This window comes from Mya arenaria, chromosome 11 (assembly GCF_026914265.1).
Source record: "Mya arenaria isolate MELC-2E11 chromosome 11, ASM2691426v1".
NCBI lineage: Eukaryota > Metazoa > Mollusca > Bivalvia > Myida > Myidae > Mya > Mya arenaria.
Genome location: NC_069132.1, coordinates 49,002,220 through 49,028,331, shown reverse-complemented (window position 1 = coordinate 49,028,331; position 26,112 = coordinate 49,002,220). Strand labels below are relative to the sequence as shown.

The 26,112-nt window shown below is 37.1% G+C and overlaps 1 protein-coding gene across 3 annotated transcripts in view; it reads left to right on the top strand.

The window, feature by feature from the left end:
* Window positions 1-26,112, top strand: part of LOC128209202 (pecanex-like protein 1) — a 132,821-nt gene that overhangs the window by 91,589 nt on the left and 15,120 nt on the right. For all 3 annotated transcript variants that reach the window (XM_052913136.1, XM_052913135.1, XM_052913134.1), the window contains exons 26-35: window positions 1,397-1,526; window positions 2,625-2,686; window positions 5,267-5,482; window positions 6,159-6,218; window positions 6,645-6,838; window positions 10,900-11,130; window positions 14,053-14,159; window positions 16,420-16,567; window positions 23,960-24,111; window positions 25,815-25,893. In XM_052913136.1, the coding sequence (XP_052769096.1) occupies window positions 1,397-1,526; window positions 2,625-2,686; window positions 5,267-5,482; window positions 6,159-6,218; window positions 6,645-6,838; window positions 10,900-11,130; window positions 14,053-14,159; window positions 16,420-16,567; window positions 23,960-24,111; window positions 25,815-25,893 (1,379 nt within the window). The remainder of the gene's footprint in view (window positions 1-1,396; window positions 1,527-2,624; window positions 2,687-5,266; window positions 5,483-6,158; window positions 6,219-6,644; window positions 6,839-10,899; window positions 11,131-14,052; window positions 14,160-16,419; window positions 16,568-23,959; window positions 24,112-25,814; window positions 25,894-26,112) is intronic.

The window sequence follows — 26,112 nt, the reverse complement described above, 5'->3', positions numbered from 1 at the left end:
AATATGACATTGATATAGCGAAAAAGTCGAAATAGAAAAAAGCAGAATAGTTTTATATAGAATCAGAACGAATAAATTTGGGACGGGGGAAAAGTTTGACACAACCGGAAAATCAAGATATCAAACATCGACATAGCGAGTTTGGACTGGTTTTCCTGTCCACTCCATATCTTTAAAGATTATTATAAAGAAAGTGATAAATGAATACATCTTGGGATAATGTAGTAATGGAATATTGAAACTGTGTACCGTATTTTCTCGACTATAAGGCGATCCACTTATAAGACGACCCCCTAACTTTGCCCATGAAATCTGGTACTTTTTGTTTCGACTCGCTTATAAGACGGGGTCAATTTTTTAATAAAATCTAAATTCCTTTAATTCCTCCAAATGAGTGAAAATGTTCAAGGTCAACAGACAGTTATCGACTTTCGCGGTTAATTTGTTGTTTTGCTTGAAAAAAATGGCGGGCAACTGTGAACTCTCTATTTGGAGGGAGGTTAATAATTAGTACACGGTCACACGTTTTGAAAGGTTGCAGGACAAGACGTTAAGTATCGGAATTGAAATAATTTTGGTTAACCATTTAAAATCAAAAGATTGACCGTTATGTTGTGATCAATAAACCGTAATTAACACCATGAAAATGAATGGCTTCAAAAACAAAACTGCGAAAAGCCGAGGCAATGCATGAATGTGTTTGTTTAGCGATGGACAATGTTGTCCCTTGATTGGCGACGATTGTAACGGATTTAGATTGCCATTTGTCTGTATAATCAAATAGGCAGTTACGTACCTACATCATATCAAGTTTCCAATTTACTGTTTTGATATTACTGTCAAACTAATAAAACAGACACGTGCCATGAGAAAAAATACAGATCAAACGGTACACTGTGTGACGTCAGAGCACACGCAGTGAAGAGTTTTCGTGTTGTTTACTTAATCGCCCCATACTTGCATCAGCAGGCGATATACCGGTTAGACGAATACCCTATGTAAAATATTATTGATTTTGACTTGAATCTTTTTTTAATATTTTATCTACTCGCTTATAAGACGGGCCCCCTACTTTCAGGTTTAAAATCGGGACCAATTTCCCCATCTTATAGTCGAGAAAATACGGTATGCCTAACTGCAGGATTTCAAAAAGTAAGAAAACCCTAAGTTTTCCATCAATATTTGTTTAGATTTGAGGAGGTAACAACATAATTAAATTTATTTGCCAAAGGGTCCAGTTAAACAACAAGGACAAGTTTCTTATAAAAAGCACACAGTTTCTTTCCGCTAGTATATTCAGTTTACTAGCCCCTTAACCGTTATACTTGGTTTTAATACTGTGGCTTTCTTCTGGCAAAATCTGATCACTGCTATTGTTGCTTAACTCCACATGTAGACTCTGCCATGTTGTTTCTGCAAGCGGGGGTATCGGCATTCTTCTCAACACCACTCAACCCGTTCCTGGGCAGTGCCATTTTCTTCACGTCTTATGTACGTCCTGTCAAGTTCTGGGAGAAAGACTATAAGTAAGAGACGCTTCTTTTTATGCCCACGAAGGGCAGTTAAATGTAATCTGACCGCCTGTCCATCCTTCCATCCGTCCATTCGTCACCATTGTTTCAGATCCATTAACGAAGATTGCTTAGGCATGGGTCAAAGGTCAAGATCAGGGTGACCTTGAGCTGTTAAAATGTTTTCAATATTGATTTTGAGGTCAGTGGTTCTAAGGTCGTGGTGACCTTGAGCTGAAAATCTGTTTGCAATAAATAACTGAAGAACGCTTGGTCCAAGGGACCTCTTACTTGTTAGGCAGGTTGATAATGACCAGCAGATAAACCCTATTGATTTTGAGGTCAGTGGGTCAAAGGTCAAGGGCGTAGTGACCTCGAGCTGAGAGTACTTTTCGGATCAATGACAGGAGAACAGTGGGGCCCAGAGACCTCATACTTAGGAAAAAAGGTTGTTTATGAACAGCAGATGAACCTTATTGATTTTAGGTCAGTAGGTCAAAGGTCAAGTCTTGACTGAGCTGAAAATCCTTTTCTGATCAATAATTGAAGAATGGTGGGGCCCAGGGACCCTATACTTGGTAGGCAGGCTGGTCATTACCAGCAGATGAACCTTATTGATTATGAGGTCAGTGGGTCAAAGGTCAAGGTTGCAGTGGCCTTGAGTTGAAAAGTGATCAATACTTTCAAACTTTATGGAAAGACAGTGAAAATCCTTTGAAAATAAGTTCAACACCGAAGGCTATCTCTCCATTTAGGCCTAGATAATAACAGCTATTTGTCCAACGAGGCCTTTTGTGGGAATTTGTGAAGTTCCTGTGACAGCTCTTGGTTTCTACTATATTATAGTTCAAACCTCTGGTGTATGTAGTGGAGTATGCACATGATTAAGTTGCAAATCAAATAACGCTTAGCAGCTGCAGTGGGTCAGGCCCAAATGCAGCCATTGAGGTATGGGCAAACTATGTAAGCTTTAAAAAAAACATGTCCAAACATTATTCTTTTAACATACATATAGAGATTGTAAAAGACATATATAAATTTGCTAGATTGTTTTATGTTCTTATTCACATGAATTCATGTATAAGAGTATCACAAATCTTTTGTCATTTTCAGTACAAAACGTGTGGACCACAGCAACACAAGATTGTCCCAACAGTTAGATAGAAAAAATACAGGTATTGTTGTCATACTTTTCTGTTGAAACTGGTTTAGCTTGTCTGTATGTCATAGATTTTATTGTTGACCATATCTAAAAAAACATTTAGGATATTAGTACATACATGTAGGAAGGCCCATAAGCCTGCATAAATTAAAGGTACAAGGGCTGTTCCAGTTACTTGTAGAATCATGTTTTATTTCCTATTGGTAATGTTCAAATACAATGACTCTTTAGAATTATAATATAAATTTATTTGTGCTACCAACAAGTAACAAAATGTAATGAAATGGTGACAATTTTCATGATTATACGTTATAAAATTAATGAACCACATGTACTCATGTACGGAGCACGGTGTTTAAGGAGACAATTATCTTGTAAATGCATTCATAACATTTTTGTAAAAAAAAATCCGCCTAACGTCATATTGCTGGAATTGCTAACAATTATGACGTCACACTGTAAAGTTTCAAACATCACATGTCTTATGAATGTTTATAGTGTGTGTCCTTGCCAGTTTAAGTTGTGTTTCCTAAAATTGTTGATTGTGGAAGATATGGACGCCAAACAGCAATAGAATTGTGTTACCAATTAAGAATGACAGCTTCTGAGACTTTTAAGAAGATGGAAAGTTGGGACAGATATAGGAATGTTTCCAGGCAGCTTTTAAACAAGCGGCAAAGCCATTTTTCACAAGGATGGATGTGCTAGGCACCACCATGCCGCATTGATAGCAAAGTTCCCCCCGTCGAGAACGTCATTGATGGGGATAGATGGATAACTGTGGGTGAAGTAGTGGGAGAAGCTGGTTGCATTAGGTCTACAGTTCACTGCATACTTAAGAACAATTTAACTATGTCACATGTAGGTGAACGATGGATACCACATCTGATCACCATTTAAGATATAGGTATGAACAAATTCAGGGGGTGGGGTGGGGGGTATTCTGTCATATCCATATTATGCTATTTAGCCACACTGTTTCGTACAATTCACGGAAATAGACGTAAGCACACGACTTGAAGGTCGACCAATCAAATCAGTCGGATCGTTTACGTTATTGCGGAAAATCATGAAAGTTTTGGTATGCTGTAGAAGCGGTCCTTCCAAAAATAACTGGAAACTTGCCAAGTTAACTACGTCAGTTATGATATGCTTATTGCATATCTCAAGCCAATGAAAAAACCTGTTTTAAATGACTACGGCTTACAATTTATTTACAAACAAAGCGTCAACTAAAGTGATATTCGAACATTAAAGGTCATTGAAAAAGTGTGTAAGTCTTACAGAAAATGAAGTTTCCACCCATGGAGTATGACATTCTATAGCATGATCGTTGAGAGAAAAACAAGTGGTCATGGAAATGGCTTACAGTAGATTCTGACTGATAAATAGCGTATGTAATAAATAATGATTACTAGCTAATGTAGGATATTTATCATATGTCTATCAGTATTCATAGTCTTTTTTTGTTTAAAAGACCTTATTCTAATACTCATCATTATTCAAAATTGAAGTGTGGAAAAGGCCTTTCATAGCCATCAAAATGGCTATGTTCCAGGAGTTTCCTGGGGGCCGGAGGCACCTTGGACCCCTGGCCAAGGTTTCACACTGGACCTTTAATTTTCAAACTTTTAGCAATGCATGTGCATCATGTTTATGGCCAGAGGCGGGATGCTGCTTGTTCATATTCTCGAGGCAGGGTTAATGCAGAATACTATTCCAAGATAAAACATATTTTTAAGTATTCAATAAAACGCAATATCTCTCCTCTCATTTCAAATTATAATTAAACAAATATGGGTTGATAGTACAAAATGTTCTAAAATTGTAAAGCATAGAAGAAGTGTTTTTTTTATAAAATGGGTCTTCAGGTTGTGTTCTGTGACCTGTTTCACGCGCTGTGTAGAAAGCATCTGTATCTGGTTGACAACCTGAAAAAAAAACACATCCTGCATCTAGAAAACGCATTGATTCATACAGCTGACCCAACTCAACTTGAAATTAATGTTTGAATATCAGTGTGTTGAACATTTGCCATTTTCACCAGATCTGGTGCCATGAGACTATGTATTTCCCAAATTAAATTCTCAGCTGAGAGGGCGGAGGTTTCAGGATCCTGACGTCATGAGATATGCCATAAGAAACTTTAACACGTCTCTAGACAAAAAGTGGTACAGCGAAGTATTCAGCAAATGGATAAAAAGCCATGAAAAGTGGCCTGCATATCATGGAGAGTGTTACGCTATTGTGCGCTGTGCCGCTTTACATTATTTATTTTAAATGCGTACAAAAAACTTATTTTATGTGGAAATATTTTTCTGAAATTTCATCAGTATGTGTATAAATGATTGTATTAAAGATTGTAAAAAGAATCTTTAATTAATTGACTTTATTTGTTTTGCTTGCTCGTTTATATTCTACGATCTACTGAGACAGCCCTTGTGTTAAGTAAATGCTGAGAAAAATCAAACAAGTGTTGGCACCCACCTGCAGTGCTCATGTCTTCTCACTTTTAAAGTATATCAGCTACAATGCACAATGTGTACTTGTGATTTCCCCACTTACATTTGAACATTGTACAAACTGTTTACAGGAGCAGATGACAACAACTTGAACTCCATATTCTACGAGCACCTGACGCGCTCCCTACAGCACAGCCTGTGTGGTGACCTGCTTATGGGGCGCTGGGGAAATGCAGAGCAGGGGGACATCTTTATCATGGCCTCCGACTCACTAAACGCCCTCGTACACATCATAGAAATGGGAAATGGAGTGGTCACATTCCAGCTGCGAGGACTCGAGTTTAGAGGTATACAGCAACCTTGTCAGCATAATGTATTGCGAGAGTGTGATCTTGTGTTGTGTGGGAAACCAGAGTACCCAGAGGAAACTTTTTATAGCTTGGTGATTTCATAATTATTAACTATGAATACTAGTGATGTTCCGATGATCGATTATAATCGAAAATCGATTGGTTGGGCCTGAAATCGGTGACAATCGATAGTATTTAATTAAAAACGATTATCAAAAAAAAATAAAAAAAATATATTAGTAAGTGTTCAGATGTTATCTTTAACAAAATGGCTGATGAAAGCCACAATGAGCAAGAAAATGAACTATTTTTTTTACAACAACACTTAATAACTTCAATCATAGACATAAGGTATATGCATATAATGATTAAGAGTTTAATACTGTTCATGAATAAAACTACAACTCAGGTACTATCTAGTATTTTAAAAACCGATTGTACTATCGATAATCGGTTACTTGAGTGGAACCGATCATCGATAGTAAAATTGCAACCGATTCCCAACACTAATGAATACACTTACACAAAATACACTATGTTCTTTTTTAAGACTCTCTTTTATAAATTCTTCATGCATTTTCAATGGACATACAAAAAATCCTGAGAAGGGTTTTTTATGCTCATTTATTGCATTTTTGCATTCATGGCATGTATGTGATTGTTTTGTTTACAGGCACCTACTGTCAACAGCGGGAAGTCGAGGCTATCACAGAAAGTGTTGAAGATAATGAAGGTATACAAAATGTTTTTTTGATTTTGGTGCTCACCGATTTAAGAATGCCTTCAGAAATGATTCTTCATTTAAACTGCATATACAAACATTGCCTTTGAATCTCACTTCGTAAATAGTAAGTCCAAATTGGCAGAACAAACCTGTGGAGATATGAACCTTGGCAAGAAGAAAAGGATCTTAAAAGTATTTACTTTGAATCATCAGTATTTGGCATTATATCAAATGTTTTTCACACAAAATAAAGAAATGAAAACTACCTTTAAAGCACTCTTGGCATTTAATACACATCACATCATGGTAATCACGGTTGTATTTTCAATGACAATAAATTACGATATCATAATGTTTGCTTACATCATAATGAATATAAGACCCATTTCTGCTTGTCACAGTTCATTTAATGCAAATACAATATTCACATTGCAGATTTTTGTTGCTGTCACCCGGGCCACCTGCCCCACTTCCTGTCCCTCAATGCGGCGTTCAGCCAGCGATGGCTGGCGTGGGAGGTGGTTGTCACCAAGTATGTCCTAGAAGGCTACAGTATCTCGGACAATAATGCAGCGTCCATGGTCGGGGTGTTTGACTTCCGCAAGGTTCTCATCATGTACTATGTCCAGGTACTAGAGTAGATCTCCTTTGGATTTTGTGTTATAATTAGGGTAATGTGTGCTTGTAAAATGAGGGCCGCAAAATATTGTAATACCCACTTGTTTGTTGGTCCATACGTCTGTCCATCCTGGGACATTTGGACAAGTGTATTTTTCTCCATAACTCCGTATAAGAGATAATAGGGCCATCTTGGCCCACTTTTTTACTTTTCTCCATAACTCTATATATTTTTAAGGTATTGAAGTTAAATTTCATACACATATTGACTTTATTGAGGAGAAATGCTGTGCAAAAATAACAATATCTTATGTATGGTATTTTGAGAGATATATCCCTTTGATTATTCTTATACTTATTAATTCACCTGTCAGAGCAGGAAGTACTCAAGGGGAGCTATTGTGATCTATCAGCGTTCGTTGTCCAGCGCTCGGCGTTGACATTTTAAAACTTTAAACATCTTCTCTTAAATCGCATGGCCCAGACTTATTTTTGGTATAGGCAGCCTCAGGTAGTGGTCCTTTTCCCAGGTCGTTCCGATTATGTCCCTTAGATCAAAAGTGGCCCTGCCTAAGGGGTCACAAGTTTTCTACATGCTTTTATAGTAAAGTCTTTGAAAATCTTTTTCTCTAAAACTGCAAAGCCTAGACCCTTGATATTTGGTATGCAGCCTGATGTAGTAGTCCTTTAACAAGATTGTTCAAATTATGTACCTGGGGTCAAAAATGGCCCAGCTCCAGGGTTCACAAGTATTCTATATATTTATATGAAAATCTTATTCTCTGAAACCGCATGGCCCAGACCTTCGATATTTGGTATGGAGCATCATTAAGTGGCCTTTGACCAAAACCATTCAAATAAAGCCCCTGGGGTCAAAGTTGGCTCCACTTCGGGAGTCCCAGGTTTTCTATATACCCTTTTAGTAAAATATTTCAAAATCTTCTCCACTGAAACAGTAAGGCCCAGACCCTTGATATTTGGTATGCAGCCTGATGTAGTGGTCCTTAACAAGATTGTTCAAATAATGTCCTTGTGGTGAATAATGGCTCTGCCCCAGGGGTCCTAGGTTGAGTCCATTTGGAATTGAAAATCATACTCTTAAGTACCAGATTTCAATAAAAATAAGTTTGTGAAACATACCTGCAATAATGTTTGATTTACAAAATATTTTTATGATTATTCAGAATTAGCAATGTGTAATAGTTAAAACAGTAAACACACATTTAAAACAAGGATATTAAAGGGAAAACTCCTATGATGGCCAAAACCCTTGATATTTGGTATGTAGCCTCATGCAATGGTTAGTTACTTCCTACATACTTAGCAACCAATGACTTCCTTAGCAACCAATGACTCACTAAACAGTAAATTATTTCCTAAGCAAACAATGACTGCCTTAGCAACCACTTTCTTCTATAGCAACCAATGACTTTCTTATCAACCATTTATATTCAGGGCAACCAATGACCTCTTTAACAGCCAATGGCTTCCTTAGCAGCCATTAACTTCTTAAGCAACCAATGACTTTCTTATCAACCACTTACATTCAAGGCAACCAATGACCTCTTTAACAGCCGATGGCTTCCTAAGCAACCATTAACTTCTGAAGCAACCAATGTCCTCATTGTCAATGGTTGACCTACTTAGCAAACACTTATTTTTTAGCAACCATGACTTCCTTACCAACAACCTTCATCCATGCAACGCAATGACTTTCTTTGCAACCAATGATTAGCAACCATTTTAATCCATAGCAACCAGAGTCTTCCTTTACAACCAGTGACTTCCTTAGCAACCATTGACTATCTAAGCAATCAATTATTTAGCAACAACTATATACCTTAGCCTTCAGTGATTTTCTAAGCAACCAATGACTACCTTAGTGAACAGCATCCGCTTACTTCCTTTTTAACCAATGACTGTCTTTTTGGGAACCAATGACTTCCTTAGCAACCACTTACTTCTTAGCAACTTCATTGACTTCCTTAGCAACATATCACTTCTTTGGCAACCATTGACTGCTTTAGCAACCACTTACTCTCTTAGCAACCTCAGTACTTCATTAGCAACCAATACCTTCATCCATAGCAACCAATCACTTCCTGAGGAATTAATGACTTTAAAAGCAACTGATGATTATTACCTTAGCAACTACCTTATTCCATTACAACCAATCACTACCTGAGCCGTCAATTACTTCCTTAGCAACCACTGACTACCTTAGGCACCAATGACTTTCTTGAAACCAAACATCGCGAAAACCGTCGGTCCGACGGTCCTGACCGGTAAATTTTGATTCGATCCAACCAAATTTGTGGTTTAGTCGATCCGTCTGACCGACAGTTTTCACGGCCAGATGTAAAAAATTATGAAGATTTAATCTTTATCAATTATCAAACACCGCTTAAAAGTAAAAATAATTTATTTTGTTTAACAGAAAATCACGTTTTTATCAATGATATTGTCACAAATAAATGTTTACGAATCCGATGTCTTTTTCCGGAAGTGAAGATGTCAGAATGCGTACCGCACTAAGTCAAACACCATGCAGCATATGCCTCCCTTTGCAATACATTACCAAATAATGTTTACTACTGTGTATATATACATATATATTGCGCAATGTTTTGAAATGCTAAAATGATAAACTTTTGTCATGTAGATTGGAATGTTTTAAATGATAGTTCCAAATGTTCCAAACACTAATCGTATCCTTTGGAACATGTTATTCGATTATGAAGCCGGTACTGGTACGGTCCGAAAAATACAAATTGCCAACAAATCAACCAATAAGAGTTTTCATTACGATTAAGTGCGCGTGTCAAAAAAATTGCTACCTTAAAATTTTATTCCAGGGCGAAAACATGGCTAAAAAATAAAGAACGAAGCAGATGAAAGCAGTTTATATCGTAATACATTTTTAACCAGGTTTTCAACGGCGGGCGATCTGGCGGGCGGGCGTCAAACATTGGTTTCTGTTCAATAACTTCAGTTAGTATTGATAGATATTGATGAAACTTGGTGTGGAGGTAGCTTATGGGAAGAGCTAGCTTGGGATTGCTTTTGAGGGGGGTTGGGCTAAGGTCAAGGTCGCCTGTTACTAAAAATAGAAAAATGGTTTCTGCCCAATAACATAAGTTAGCATTGATAGATATTGATGAAACTGAGTGTGTAGGTAGCTTATGTGAAGAGCTAGCTTGGAATTGCCTTTGAGTGGGGAGGGGCTAAGGTCAAGGTCACTATTACTAAAAATAGAAAAATGGTTTCCGCCAACAGTAATTTTCAGTTACGTCTCTTTTTGATAAAAGTAAAGATAAAGTCATACAACAAATTAATTGGCTATAATTATTGATTGCCCATAACAAAAACCTGGTTTTGTCGCATTGCGGCGCTTCTATTTATTTCCTGTAAATGTAAAATTAGCAACAAAGGCTTTGAAAAAGCAATATTTCAAACAAAAATTGTCAGATTGGCAAATTTTCTTTCGGACAGACAAAATATCAGAGGCTATCGGTCCAAATGACCGAGACTTTTTCTGAACTTTTGTGATGTCTGTGAAACCTATGACTTCCTTAGCAACCACTTCTTTTTTTAGCAACTCCCTGCATCCATATCAACCAATGCAACTGTTGACTTCCGTAGCAACAGTCAGCTTCCATTGCTATCAGCTCATTGTTCCTAGGAATAGCCAGCTGACAATGTTTTGACTTCCCTCAAAATAATATATATTTCCTTTTGAAAGGACCAACCTCCTTATCAACCATCAAAATAGGCTGCAACAATTTACTTCCTATGTTACTTTCATCTCTATTTCATGTTCATACCGTTACCTTTAACTCTATTTTATGTTCATAACGTTACCATCATCTCTATTTCATGTTTATTTTATGTCCATACTTCTACCTGCATCTATATTTTATGTTCTTACCATTTCCTGCAGCTTTATTTCATGTTCATACTGTTACCTGCATCTTTTTTTCTTGTCCATACCATTACCTCCATCTTTATTTCATGTGAGTACCATTACTTGCATCTTTATTTCATGAACATTTGATTGTTTTCCTTTTCTCAGAGTATCATCTACTACACTGTGCGATCACCGCGTCTCGAACAGTGGCTGGAGAATCCCACAATTCTTGAGGCCCTTGAAATAGTTGCTGATGATGACTACTGTGACGTGGACCTGACATTTTCTGTACACGTTGATGATGATTATGACTCACAGAACTCTGGCATCTCCCGAAAAAGCTTCTGTAGCCGACACCTGGACTGGATACAGTACTGCACCTCGAGGAGAGAAAAGGTAATTACATTATCATCTTGACAGTGTTTGAAGGTGGAGTTGGGGTCAGGGTGTTGTTGGTCATTTGTTGGTTTTCTTTTGAAAACAGTTTTTGTAGCAAACTACTTCTACAAATAAGGGTATTGTTCTGATACTGGGTAAACATGATCACTTTGAGAGATGCAATATTTTCCTTACAGTATGTTTTGTAAAACAAGTGCACGAAGTGCTCAAGGTGAGCTACTGTGATCGCCCTTCGTCCGTCGTCGTCGTCCGTCATCAACAATTTGACTGTTAATACTCTATAGAGGTCACAATTTGGGCACTATCTTAATGAAACTTGGTCAGAATGTTACCCTCAATAAAATCTTGGATGAGTTCTATATTGGGTCATCTGGGGTTAAAAACTAGGTCACCAGGTCAAATTAAAGGAAAAGCTTGTTAACACTAAAGAGGTCACATTTATGACTGTATCTTCAGGAAACTTGGTCAGAATGTTTATATTTAGACTCTCTAAGTCAAGTTCGATTCTTGGTCATGTGCGGTCAAAAACTAGGTCACCAGGTCAAATTGAAGGAAAATCTTGTTAACACTCTAGGTCTCATTTATGACTGTATCTTCATAAAAATTGGTCAGAATGTTTATATTAATAATCTTTAAGTCAAGTTTACATCTGGGTCATTTGCGGTCAAAAAATAGGTCACCAGGTCAAATCATAGGAAAAGCTTGTTAGCACTCTAGAGGTCACATTTATGACTGTATGTTCATGAAACTTAGTCAGAATGTTTATATTAATTAGGTCTAGGCCAGGTTCGAATCTGGGTCATGTGCAGTCAAAAACTAGGTCACAAGGTCAAATTAAAGGAAAAGCTTGTTAACACTCTAGAGGTCACATTTATAAAGGTTTCTTCATGAAAGTTGGTCAGAATGTTAACATTAATTATCTCTAAGTCAAGTTTAAAACTGGGTCATGTGCGCTCAAAAACTAGGTCAAAAGGTCAAATCATAGGAAAAGCTTGTTAGAACTCTAGAGGTCACATTTATGACTGTATCATCGGGAATCTTGGTCAGAATGTTTATATTGATTACCTCTAGGCCAAGTTTGAATCTGGGTCATGTGCGGTCATAAACTAGGTCAACAGGTCAAATAATAGATAAAGTATTTTATCACTCTGGAGGCCACATTAATGACCATATGTTCATGGAACTTGATCAGAATGTTATTGTTTACGATCTTTATTGGATCAGGTGAGCGATTCAGGGCCTTCAGGGCCCTCTTGTTTTTTTATTGTGATCGGTCTATGTCCAGTGTCTGGCGTCAGCGTCCAGCGTCAACAATTGCTTATAAATGTCATCTTCTCCTAAAACACTTGGACAATCTTAATGAAACTTTACAGGAATGATCCTTGGTTGGTGTTCTTTCAAATTTTTTCAAAGAAATGAATTCCATGCAGAACTCTGGTTGCCATGGCAACATGAAGGAACAACTACAAAACCTTTCTTGACTAAAACCATGAGGCCTAGAGCTTAGATATTTGGTATGTTACATTGTCTAGTAGTTGTCTACAAAGTTTGTTCAAATTACGCCCCTGGGGTCAAAATTGGCCCCACCTTGTGGGTAACAAGTTCACTATAAATACATTTTGTTAAAATCTTTATAGTTATGTAAAGTTTACTCTTGAAGCAAGGGCAGAAAATCTTGCTCCATGGTCTCCCTTTCTGTTAAACAGTGCATTGTCTATTTTTAGTTTTTCTATTTTAGTAACAAGGGATTATAATAAATAATATGTTATATTTTTTAATTCTTCAAATTAGTCACTTTTAAGGTAATAATTGTTTTTTTTTCATAGGTTTATATGTTAGAAAATATTATATCTCTTTATTTTCTAGAAGAATTTCATTTTAACACAATAATGAATTAATTAATCAGAATTTTCCATTGAACTACATGTAGACCATTGTAATTTACAATTTTATCTTTTTTGTTGTTAGTGAATATACCTTATATAAACAAGACTGTAACTCTCATATATAGTTGGGAAGCCATGTTGTGTTGGATTGAAATTGAGACAATGTCACTGAAGGTTCTTCATAAAATAGTTTTATCAAATCCTCAAAGTTTAAAGTAGGTATATATTTTATTGGATGGTGCGCTGTCCGTCGTTCCTGTGTCTTACACAATTGCTTGTGAAAATCAAATTATGCCTCAGGGGTCAAAACTCGCTATGCCATGAGGTTTTCTGTGGACTTATCGAAAATCTTCTTGTCTGACACCGCTAGGCCGAGACCTTTAATAATTTGTTACGAGCATCAAAAAGTGGTCCTCTACCAAGATGCAAATTATGCCCCTTGGGTCAAACTCGTTCCCACCCTTTTTGACCAGCTGTCTTATTTTTGAAATTATAGCGAAGACATTTTGACCATGTTCACAATTCTGTAAATAAATAACAATGTTGTGGTTGGATGACCTTGACTGTGACCTGTTAGCCTACTTTCTTATTTTTGAAGCTACAGCAATGAAATTTGGACCATGTGTAGAGTTTTGAAAACAAATATCAATATTGTCCTCGGATGACCTTGACTGTAAATTTTGGCCCTACTTTCTTTTTTTTTTAAGGTGCAGCAATAACATTTTGACCATGTGTACAGTTTTGAAAAGAAATATCAATGCTGTGCTTGGATTACCTTTAATGTACCTTTTTGACCTTTTTTATTTTTGAAGCTACAGTTTTGATATTTGGATCATATGTACAGTATTGAGAACAAATATCAAGCTATAATGATTACAAAAGTTTAACACTTTCACTCAGGTAAGCGATTTAGGGCCATCATGGCCCTCTTGTTTATGTTTCCTTCTGGTGGTAAATGTCACATTTTTTATGAAAGAAATTTGTACATAACATTGCAATAAATCATCATTGTTTAATCATTAACTTTTTATAGGCTGTAGAGTGTAGACGGGATTCGCCTCTGGTGTCGCTGTGTTTTGCCCTCAGTCTTCTCGGCAGGAGGGCCCTCGGAAATGCCTCACATAATAATGCCTCTGCAAGGTCAGTGATTTCATGGAAGGTCAAAAAAGCTGTATCACTTTTTGTCAAGCCCACTTGGAGTGAGAAATAGATACAATGACAGTTCCCTGTATGTGCGTGAGTCTGTGCGTGCATGCATGTGTCCATCCATCCAGACTGAACTTTGTCCAGATGGTTTCTTGACCTTGCATTATAGGATTTTAACAAAACTTGCCATGAACAGTTACCATGATGAGGTGGTGTGTCGCGCTCAAGTCCTAGGTCTGTACCTCGAAGGTCAAGGTTAGAGGTCAAAGGTTGAAATGATCCTTGTCCAGGCTGTATCTTGACCATACATTGTAGGATTTTTTAAAAACTTGCAATGAGGGTTCACAATGATGAGGTGGCATGTTGCACATAAGACCCAGACCTGTGCCTCAAAGGTCAAGCTTAGAGGTCAAAGGTTGGAATGATCCTTGTCTGGGCTGTGTCTTGACCATGTGTTATATGATTTTCAAAAAATGTGCCATGAAGATTTACCATGATGAGGTGGCATGTTGCGCACAAGACCCAGGTCTGTACCCCAAAGTTCAAGGTAAAAGGTCGAAGTGATTCTTGTTAAAAAGTATCTTGACCATACATTAAATGATTTAAAAAAAATTGCAAGAAAGGTTCACCATTATGAGGTGGCGTGGCGTGCAAAAAAATATCTCTAACATAACTTAAAGTGTTCAAATCTCATTTAACCCTTTAGCATATAGGCAAATGGCCAGATTACACCTCCCAGTCAATAGCCAACTTACTCATAAGCAGTCTTTATCTGTTTGGCATTTTAGGGGATTTGATAAAGAGCAAATTTATACAGCAGTATATGACCTTCAAATCAATATTACTCCAAATAATTGTGGCCAAATCTTTTTTATCTGAATACATTTTTTATAGATTATTATAGATAATTAAATTATCTAATAAATGGTGTCAATGATGAAATATTAAATTATTTTATTTCATCTGTGAATGCATTTCCAAGATGGAATTGTAACATTGCTTTGAAATGTCATAATTTCATTAAATCAAAGGGTAAAAAAATGCTGGGATCGATCTTATATAATACACAGAAAATGGCAAGAATATCCGGTGTCATCCAGCTGAGAGATCCAGTCCAGGGTGTCTGTTAAACTTTATTACCCCCCTCATAAATTTTTTTACAAAAAGAAAGCAGATATATGTTTTTCTGGTATGAATAATGCATCTAGATTACCAAACGCTGGCATAAATGTGTTTACCTGACCTATTTTACGGCCGGAACCATGCTGGACATCTATCAGCTCAACAGAAAATTTACTCATCATTTTCTCAGCTACTTATTGTTTCTATTGTTTGTAAATAAAATATAATCTTCAAATAATTATAATCTTTATTGATTTTAATGGTCAATTGAACTGATGTAATATATTTAATGATTTACAATGAATTTTGGGGATTTTCCATACAGTACTCGGCCTCGTGGTCTTATTAGTCATAATGGGATATCACACCTGCGATTGGCAGTATAAATAAAGACCTTCTAATTTTAGCAGACGATATTCTCAAGGGATAATCAATACCCAAAAGGTTAAACTTTACTTTATAAACATCCGGGATATTGTTTACAAAAAGAAAGATGCAAAATTGAAATATTGAAATGACCCTATTGAAATATGCGGGCGATGTGTTTGCATCCAGTAATGGATAGGGTCAGCCAGATGCGTATACATCTGCTAATGAGCTATGTCAGCCTATCTCATATACATGCGCTAAAGGGTTAAAAGTATAACAGGCTTGAATTGAAATCAACTCCATCATGCAGTGACTTATTTTCTTCATGTTCCTATTTTAATCTTTAAATATGACAGCGATCAATATTTCTAAACTGCACGGGAAGATTGTCATGAAAATATGTTAGTAATAGATATTTAAGGCTATCTATCCATACAGTCCAAACTACTAATAGCTATCTGTTCAACGAGGCCTTTAGGGGAATTGGTCATGTTCCTGTGACAGTGCTTGTTAAGATGTCATTATATATACAGCAGGAATTCAGATGCCTATAAAATGTAAACAAATAATGTTGAATTTATTTTAGAAATTTGAATAATAATAATACAATCATTTGCAGATAGTATTATTTTAATTTCCTAGAGTTTTGCCTGTATAACCTAGGCTGTTCAAGGAGTATTTGAGATCACTGAATATGAGATCATATTAATGTCTCTTACATATTTATGTAAGTTTGGGCACTGACAGTCACATTGATTTCCAGTGTGGAGTTCTTCCTGTACGGCCTACATGCGCTGTTCAAGGGGGATTTCCGAATCACCTCTTCAAGGGACGAGTGGGTTTTTGCTGATATGGAGCTGTTAAGGAGGGTCGTGGCCCCCGGCGTCCGTATGTCTCTCAAACTGCACCAGGTATGTGGATTGGGGGTAGAGAGAGTGCTGTTAAGGAGGGTCGTGGCCCCCAGCGTCCTTATGTCTCTCAAACTGCACCAAGTATGTGGATTAGGGAGCAGGGAGAGTGTTGCTGGGGAGGGTTTTGGCCCCCGGCATCTGTTAGTCTCTCAAACTGCACCAGGTATATGGATTGGGGGTAGAGAGAGTGCTGTTGAGAAGGATCGTGGCCTCCAGCGTCTGTTTGTCTCTCAAACTGCACCAGATATGTGGATTGGGGGTAGGGAGAGTGCTGTTGAGATGGGTCGTGGCCCCCGGCGTCTGTTATTCTCTAGAACTACACCAGATATGTGGATTGGGGGGTAGGGAGAGTGCTGTTGAGATGGGTCGTGGCCCCTGGCGTCTGTTAGTCTGTCAAACTGCACCAAGTATGTGTATTAGGGAGCAGGGAGAGTGTTGCTGGGGAGGGTTTTGGCCCCCGGTGTCTGTTAGTCTCTCAAACTGCACCAGATATACGGATTGGGGGGTAGGGAGAGTGCCGTTGAGGAGGATCGTGGCGTCCGGCATCTGTTAGTCTCTCAAGCTGCACCAGATATATGGATTTGGGGGTAGGGAGAGTGCTGTTGAGAAGGATCGTGGCCTCCGGCGTCTGTTAGTCTCTCAAACTGCACCATATATATGTGGATTGGGGGGTAGGGAGAGTGGTGTTGAGATGGGTCATGGCCCCCGGCGTCTGTTAGTCTCTAAAACTACACAAGATATGTGGATTGGGGGGTAGGGAGAGTGCTGTTGAGATGGGTCGTGGCCCCCGGCGTCTGTTAGTCTCTCGAACTGCACCAGATATGTGGATTGGGGGGTAGGGAGAGTGCTGTTGAGATGGTTCTTGGCTCCCGGCGACTGTTAGTCTCTCAAACTGCACCAGATATATGGATTGGGGGTAGGGAGAGCGCTGTTGAGGAGGGTCATTGCCCCCGGTGTCTGTTAGTCTCTCGAACCACACCAGATATGTGGATTTGGGGGTAGGGAGAGTGGTGTTGAGATGGGTCATGGCCCCCGGCGTCTGTTAGTCTCTAGAACTACACAAGATATGTGGATTGGGGGGTAGGGAGAGTGCTGTTGAGATGGGTCGTGGCCCCCGGCATCTGTTATTCTCTCAAACTGCACCAGATATGTGGATTGGTGGTAGGGAGAGTGCTGTTTAGGAGGGTTGTCTCCCCCAGCGTCTGTTAGTCTCTCAAACTGCACCAGGCATGTGGATTGGGGGTAGAGAGTGCTGTTGAGGAGGGTCGTGGCCCCCTGTGTCTGTTAGTCTCTCAAACTGCACCAGATACAGTCCAGACTCGCTATGTCGACGTCGGATATCTCGACTTTCCGGTTGTGTCGCCTTTTTGCTCTGGTCCCAAATTTATTCCTTCTTATTTTATATAAAATAAATCTGCTTGTGTCGATTTTTCTATCTCAATTTTTTCGTTATGTCGATCTCCTATTTCAGTCCCTGTGGTCGAATTTCATACATTTTCCTTGTTCGTTATGTCAAACTATAGATCGAGCTGTAGGTGCGAAAATATTCATTACTTGCGGCATGTCGCTAAATTACCGTGCGTGTCAAAATAACAAACTGTCATAATTGAATGTTATTTAATAAGTGTGAATAATTAAAGTTGTTTGTTTATGTTTTTGATTAAAGAGACATTTATTGCACAAGAGACATTTATTGAAATGTACGAGGACGCCGGTGTTATCATAGGAAAATTCGTCAAAAATGAAAGTTACGTGACAAAGAAATTTCTCTACACTGCACGTAGAAAGCAAACTTTTTAAAACCATTTAATTGAATTGAATGAAATAAATATGACACAAATAAAGCAATTTTTCAATAAAACGTTTACTGTTTTCACAACGGTTATATGTAACAAGACCGTTCAATAGCAGAAGTCGGACATCAAACATAAATCAAACTCAAATGTGTTGGGATTGTTGATATTTTTTGTAATTCGGATATGTCGAATGTTCGTTATCTCGACTTTTTTTTCGTAGGTCCCGAAAAAGTTGACATAACGAGTTTCAACTGTATATGGATTGGGGGGTAGGGAGAGTGCTGTTGAGGAGGGTTGTGGCCCCCTGGTGTCTGTATGTCTCTCAAACTGCACCAGATATGTGGATTGAGGGGTAGGGAGAGTGCTGTTGAGGATGGTCTTCAAGGGATGAATTGGTAATTTTTAACACTAAAGATGCTGAGACTGACAGTCTGACCAGGTACAATTGGGGTAGGAATGGTGAGAGATATAAATCAGGTTATTTGACTAAAACGGGGGTTATTTGACTTGGGGCTTTTTTATTGGGGACTAATTTCCCAGGATGCTTAGGGAAAGGGTAGTCATGGGATAGGTGGTTGATTGCTGATATGAGCCCGGTGTCTGGATGTCTCTCTCCACTGGTAGGTTTATGGAAGTGGATGTTGAGGCAGACAGTGTCTCTAAGTGTCTAAATGTCCCTCTAACTACACCAAGTATGAGAGAAAAGTGTGGGGTGGTGGTAGATGTCCCAGGAGTAGGGGCAAGACTAGATAATTGAAACATTTGTTTGACCAGCAATATATCAACTTGTCTTATGTTTTATTCATCAATGTAATCATTGATTGTGTATGAATTATTGTGAAATTGTCCCCTATATTCTCCTCTATCCTATATTAAACCTTGTGCTTGTGTTTTATCCGGTGCGGGGTGTTACAGAAATCCAGTGGATTTCACGTGAAATCCACTCAAAACGTGAAACTCAGAACTCATTTATTTTTATTGATAATTATTTTTTATTGTAAACATATTGGAAAGTGCCTCATGAAGGGTTTATATTTCAAATTTTATTGAAATTGGTCAATAAATGAAGAAGTTAGCGCAATTTTTCGAAAATAGATCAAAAATCGAGGTGAAATCCAAATTTCGACAAGTGAAATCCACTCATATCCCATTAATTTTAATAAATAATTTTGCTTTTTGTATACATATTAGAAAGTGTCTCATAAGGGGTTTATATTTCAAATTTTATCGAAATTGGTCAAAAATGGAGAAGTAAGAGAAGTTTTCGAAAATAGATCGGAAATCGAGATGAAATCCAAATTTTGACGACAAGTGAAATCCACTTTTTGAGACCTGAAATCCACTCATAAATCATTTAATTTTTACAAATATTTTTTTTTGTTAAACATATAATTGAAAAGGCTTCATAATTGATTCATATTTCAAATTTGATCATAACACATTTATTTGGAACAAATGTTTTGAAATCCACTCATAACAAATTTATTTTGTAACAAATATTTTTTTAATTGAACATATAAATGCAAAAAGCCTCATATTAGGTTTATATTTCAAATTTTATTGAAATTGGTCAAAAAATTAGAAAGTTGAAAAAAGATCGGCATACATGCCATATTTTCTGGAGACCATTCAGGGGGATTTGTTCAAAAGGCTGAAAATTCAGGGGGATTTTGGTTGTATTCAGGGGGATTTTTTTAGCAGGTCTAAGTTGGCAAAATTTTAAAGTATTTTTAGATGCAAGTATGAAAAAATGTATTCATATATAGTTTGCTTTGAAAACCTCTTAACTTTTTCATTATACAGAATTATTTTATGTCATGATTTATCATATTTTTATGATAAACTGTCATGTCATACTGTAATGCACTTGCAAAACAAAATATGTCATTGGAAAAATACGTTTTCGAGACAATTAAATTAATTTTACCTTCCTCCAAAGTCTTTTAAAAAATTGTGCTTAATTCTATCAGCTTTGATGACTTTCAGACAATATGAGAATAGAATAAATATTATTAATTTCTTCCTTCCAAAAGAGTAATATTTCTTTGCCTTTGATAATTACTACAAATTAATTGATCACTTGTTGTAAAAGTTTACTTTTGGAGAGTTTCACTCACCGGGAGACCAGGGGATGGATCGAAATTCCGGGGGATTTTCCCCCCCGCCGGGGGATATGGCATGTATGGATCGGAAATCAAAGTGAAATCTACTTCTTGAGAAATGAATTCCAATTTTGGAGAAGGAAATCTTCTTAGTTGGTATAAGAAAATAAATACAATCAAGTATGTATTGGATATTAATAAAGTAGAATCAATTGTACGTTAACGTTATCAGCTATTACTATCGCGGCTTATTATTAGTCAGAACCTTGTAGACATGCATATCGAGTGACGATGTTTGTTTAGTTATAGGACAATTTATTGGGGGTGTGAAGTGCATTTAATATATTGACAAATTGATAGTTATGGCATTTTCTATAAACATTAAATGACATAAATCAATCTTATGTAATCTGTTAAATTGAAAATATAAATTTATTCAACTATTGCTGATATTATTATATAATAAGAAATAAGGATTTACATGTTTTAGTTCTTATTTGTTGAAATTATATTTACAGCCTAAAAGACGCCCAAGAATAAAAAAGTATTATCTAATTTCTTTTCTTTTTTTATCAATTTTTGAAATATAAACCGATACATATTCAATTAAAAAAATTGTTACAAAATAAATGCGTGGAATTCACTTTTCAAAAAGTGGATTTCACTCCGATTTCCGATCAATTTTCAAAATATTTCTGTATTAAACTTTCTTATTTTTCAGATCAATTCGAATAAAATTTCAAATATAACCCGATTATGAAGCTTTGCCAAATATTTGTTCAACAAAACGAAATATTTTTGAAAAAAAAATGAGTTATGAGTGGATTTCACGTCTCAAAATGTGGATTTCACAATCTTTTTACAAAATATGTCAACAAGTTTCTTATTTTTAGATCAATTCAAATAAAATTTAAAATATAAACCTATTATGAAGCCTTTTCGGTTATTTGATCAACAAAAATAAATATTTATTAAAAATAAATGAGTTATAAGGGGATTTCACGTCTCAAAAAGTGGATTTCACTTCTCAAAAACTGGTTTTCACTTCGATTTCAATCTTTTTATGCCCCCGAAGGTGGGCATATTAAAATCGCACCGTCCGTCATCCGTCCGTCCGTCCGTCCGGCCGTCCGGCCGGCTCTGTAACTTCCCCTTGTATGGACAGATTTTAAAATAACTTGCCACATGTGTTCCACATACCAAGACGACGTGTGGCGTGCAAGACTCGTGTCCCTACCTCAAAGGTCAAGGTCACACTTAGTGTTTATTCACAATGGAGTGCTGCATATAAGGACATAGAATATAGGTTGTCGTGTCCGGGCTGTAACTTTCCCTTGTATGGACAGATTTTAAAATAACTTGCCACATGTGTTCCACATATCAAGACAATGTGTCGCGTGCAAGACCCGTGTCCCTACCTCAAAGGTCAAGGTCTCACTTAGTGTTTATTCACAATGGAGTGCTGCATATAATGACATAGAGTATAGGTTGTCGTGTCCGGGCTGTAACTTTCTCTTTTATGGACAGATTTTAAAATAACTTGCCACATGTGTACCACATACCAAGACGACGTGTCGCGTGCAAGATCCGTGTCCCTACCTCAAAGGTCAAGGTCACACTTAGTGTTTATTCACAATGGAGTGCTGCATATAAGGACATAGAGTATAGGTTGTCGTGTCCGGGCTGTAACTTTCCCTTGTATGGACAGATTTTAAAATAACTTGCCACATGTGTTCCACATACCAAGACGACGTGTCACGTGCAAGATCCGTGTCCCTACCTCAAAGGTCAAGGTCACACTTAGTGTTTATTCACAATGGAGTGCTGCATATAAGGACATAACAGTATAGGTTGTCGTGTCCGGGCTGTAACTTCCTCTTGTATGGACAGATTTTAAAATAACTTGCCACATGTGTTCCACATACCAAGACGACGTGTCGCGTGTCCCTACCTCAAAGGTCAAGGTCACACTTAGTGTTTATTCACAATGGAGTGCTGCATATAAGGACATAGAGTATAGGTTGTCGTGTCCGGGCTGTAACTTTCCCTTGTATGGACAGATTTTAAAATAACTTACCAAATGTGTTCCACATACCAAGACGACGTGTCGCGTGCAAAACCCGTGTCCCTACCTCAAAGGTCAAGGTCACACTTAGTGTTTATTCACAATGGAGTGCTGCATATAAGGACATAGAGTATAGGTTGTCGTGTCCGGGCTGTAACTTTCTCTTGTATGGACAGATTTTAAAATAACTTGCCACATGTGTTCCACATACCAAGACGACGTGTCGCGTGCAAGACCCGTGTCCCTACCTCAAAGGTCAAGGTCACACTTAGTGTTTATTTACAATGGAGTGCTGCATATGAGGACATAGAGTATAGGTTGTCATGTCCGGGCTGTAACTTTTCCTTTCATGGACAGATTTTAAAATAACTTGCCACATGTGTTCCACATACCAAGACGACGTGTCGCGTGCAAGACCCGTGTCCCTACCTCAAAGGTCAAGGTCACACTTAGTGTTTATTCACAATGGAGTGCTGCATATAAGGACATAGAGTATAGGTTGTTGTGTCAGGGCTGTTACTTTCCCTTGTATGGACAGATTTTAAAATCACTTGCTACATGTGTTCCACATACGAAGACGATGTGTCGTGTGCAAGACCAATGTCCATACCTCTAAGGTGAAAGATACACTAAGTGTTTATTCACAATGGAATGCTGAATATAAGGACATAACAGTGTAGGTTGTCAAGTATGGGTGGTATTTTTTTATGTTCAGAGGCAATTTAAAATAACTTGCCATATGTATTTGACACGTAAAGGCAAGATCAACTTTTCATGTACTGACCTTGTTCGTAGGTCAATGTCACATTCGGGGGCATTCGTCACATACTGTGACAGCTCTTGTTACAAAATAAGTCTACAACTTTCTTATTTTTTGACAAATTTCGATAAAATTTGAAATATAAACCCTTCATGAGGCACTTTCTAATATGTACCGGTATACAAAAAAGAAAATTAATTAATTAAAATTGATGAGTTATGAGTGGATTTCACTTCTCGAAATCTGGATTTCACCCCGATCTATTTTTCAAAAAATTGCTCTAACTTCTTCATTTTCTGGCCAATATCAATAAAATACGAAATATTAACCATTTATGAGGCACTTTCTAATAAGTATACATTAAAGTAAAAATAATTATTAAAATTAATGAATTATGAGTGGATTTCACTTGTCAAAATCTGGATTTCACCTTGATTTCCAATCTATTTTCGAAAAAAAATCGAATAATTCTCATACTTCTTCATTTTTTGACCAATTTCAATAAAATTTGAAATATAAACCCTTCATGAGGCACTTTTCAATATGTTTACAATGAAAAATAATTATTAGTTGAAATAAATGAGTTCTGAGTGGATTTCACGTTTTGAGTGGATTTCACGTGAAATCCACTGGATTCCTGTATCACCCTGTACCCTGTTTTATCATTAGGACCACTTTCTGTTGTCTGATGCTTATGAGACGGAGGAAGCGCTGTATGATGCCATCAGCGAGTACGAGACCAACCTAGTCATCTCCCACGAAGCTGACCCTGCCTGGCGTAACGCTGTACTCTCCAATACCCCCTCACTCCTTGCTCTCAGGTAGGCTTAGAAGTTAGTTCTTTGGTCATATTAACAATGCATCTTCAGTTCAGGTTTAAATTAGTCCCCTACCAGTTTCACTGGAGGGGACTTAAGGTTTACTCTCCCTCCGTCCGTCCACAAAAATCTCGGTCCTGCGATAACTCAAAAAGTATCAAAGCTGGGTTAATGAAATTTAGTATGTGGAAAGAGGGCAATATGGAGATTATGCATGTAGGTTTATTTTGGTCAGACAAAGTTATGCAATGTTATGGCCCTTGACTCATTAAAAATATAGCTGTTGACTGAAAAAAAATCTCGGTCCTGGGATAACTAAAAAGGTATCAAAGCTAGGTTAATGAAACTTAGTATGTGGAAAGAGGGTAACATGAAGATTATGCACGTTGGTTTATTTTTTTCATCAGACAAGTTAATGCAGAGTTATTGTCGTTGACTTATTCAAAATATAGCCAATTTGGTCCTGCTATAACTAAAAAAGTATCCAAGCTAGGTTAATGAAACTTAGTATGTGGAAAGAGGGCAATATTGAAATTATGCATGTTAGTTTTTTTTTTTTTGTCAGACAAAGTTATGCTGAGTAATTGCCCTTGACTTTACTTAAAATATAGGTGTTCATGAAAAAATTCTCGGTCCTGGGATAACTAAAAACATATCCAAGCTAGGTTAATGAAACTTAGTATGTGGAAAGAGGACAATATGGAGGTTATGCATGTTAGTTTATTTTTTTTGTCAGACAAAGTAATGCAGAGTTATTGCCCCTGACGTTAAAAATATAGCCAATTTGGTCCTGTGATAACTCAAAAAGTGTCAAAGCTAGGTTCATGAAACTCAGTATGTGGATAGAGGGCAATACATCAAAAGAGACATGGGTGATCTGGAAGGTTTTACAGCTAAAACTGTTGCAATTTCATGGATCAAGTTTACTGTAAATGCCATTAGTTCACTATCACACGGGCTGGGGTGACTTAAACAACTTTGATTTATTGGTAGGATTTGTTAAAGTTTTCATGGAGATTTTCTTGAGCCACATTTGGCCTTTTCACAAGGCTTTAAACTGGTAGGGGAATCTTGGCGCCCACTGTGCAGCGCTCTTGTTTATCTTTAAATTTGACAAATTCCTCAAGGTGTTTCATTTCAATAGTAGAGAGTATTTTACTTTATGTGTACTATGACTTTAATTTATGTATATAATATGTTTTATATTTCAAATTAAATTTATTGTAAAAGCTCTAACAGTCTTTGAGGCCATCTTATCAATGAGCAAATGACAAAACATCATAAGGTCACCATTTTCAGTTTAATTCTGAGCAAGTGACAGAAATAGAATTAAACTTTTTAATCGAAAAATTCCAGGAGAAATATTTCCAGCCAGTCTATTTGTTTCAAAGATATCCCATTACCACAAAGGATTCAAAAAATTGATTATGCGATACAATTTTTGGTAGATTGCCTTTTTAAAGTTTAAAAATGCTAGTTTGTCATATAATGGGCGTCATATCATATTCTTTTTCTTCTTACAAAATGCTTTTAGATGATGATGGCTTACAAAACGCTACTACTATGTGTATGTCATGACTTATTTACAGAGTTTAAGTCATGATCAATCACATGTACAAGTACACAATGAAGATGATTTATGTAAATATCAATGAATTCATCAGCAACATGTGTGTAGCTACATGCTTTCTCTTTTATTATTTCAGGAATGTATTTGACGAAGGCTCAGATGAATACAAAATCATAATGCTGAATAAGCGATTCCTCACTTTTCGCATTGTCAAGGTATGGGGATGTATCTTACAGCCTCCAGGGGTGGGGAGGGGAAGAGCGACTTTTCTCTTAAAGGTCTATATGGAAGACTTTGAAAAATTTCTCCCGAAAATCTGCTTGCCTGATTTTAAAATTATTCCACAGAAATGTTCTTTCAAATTCCTTCACCCATGTCGATTTGTTAAAAAACATGGCTGCCAGGGGTGTGGTTATTTTTCACTATATGTCTAT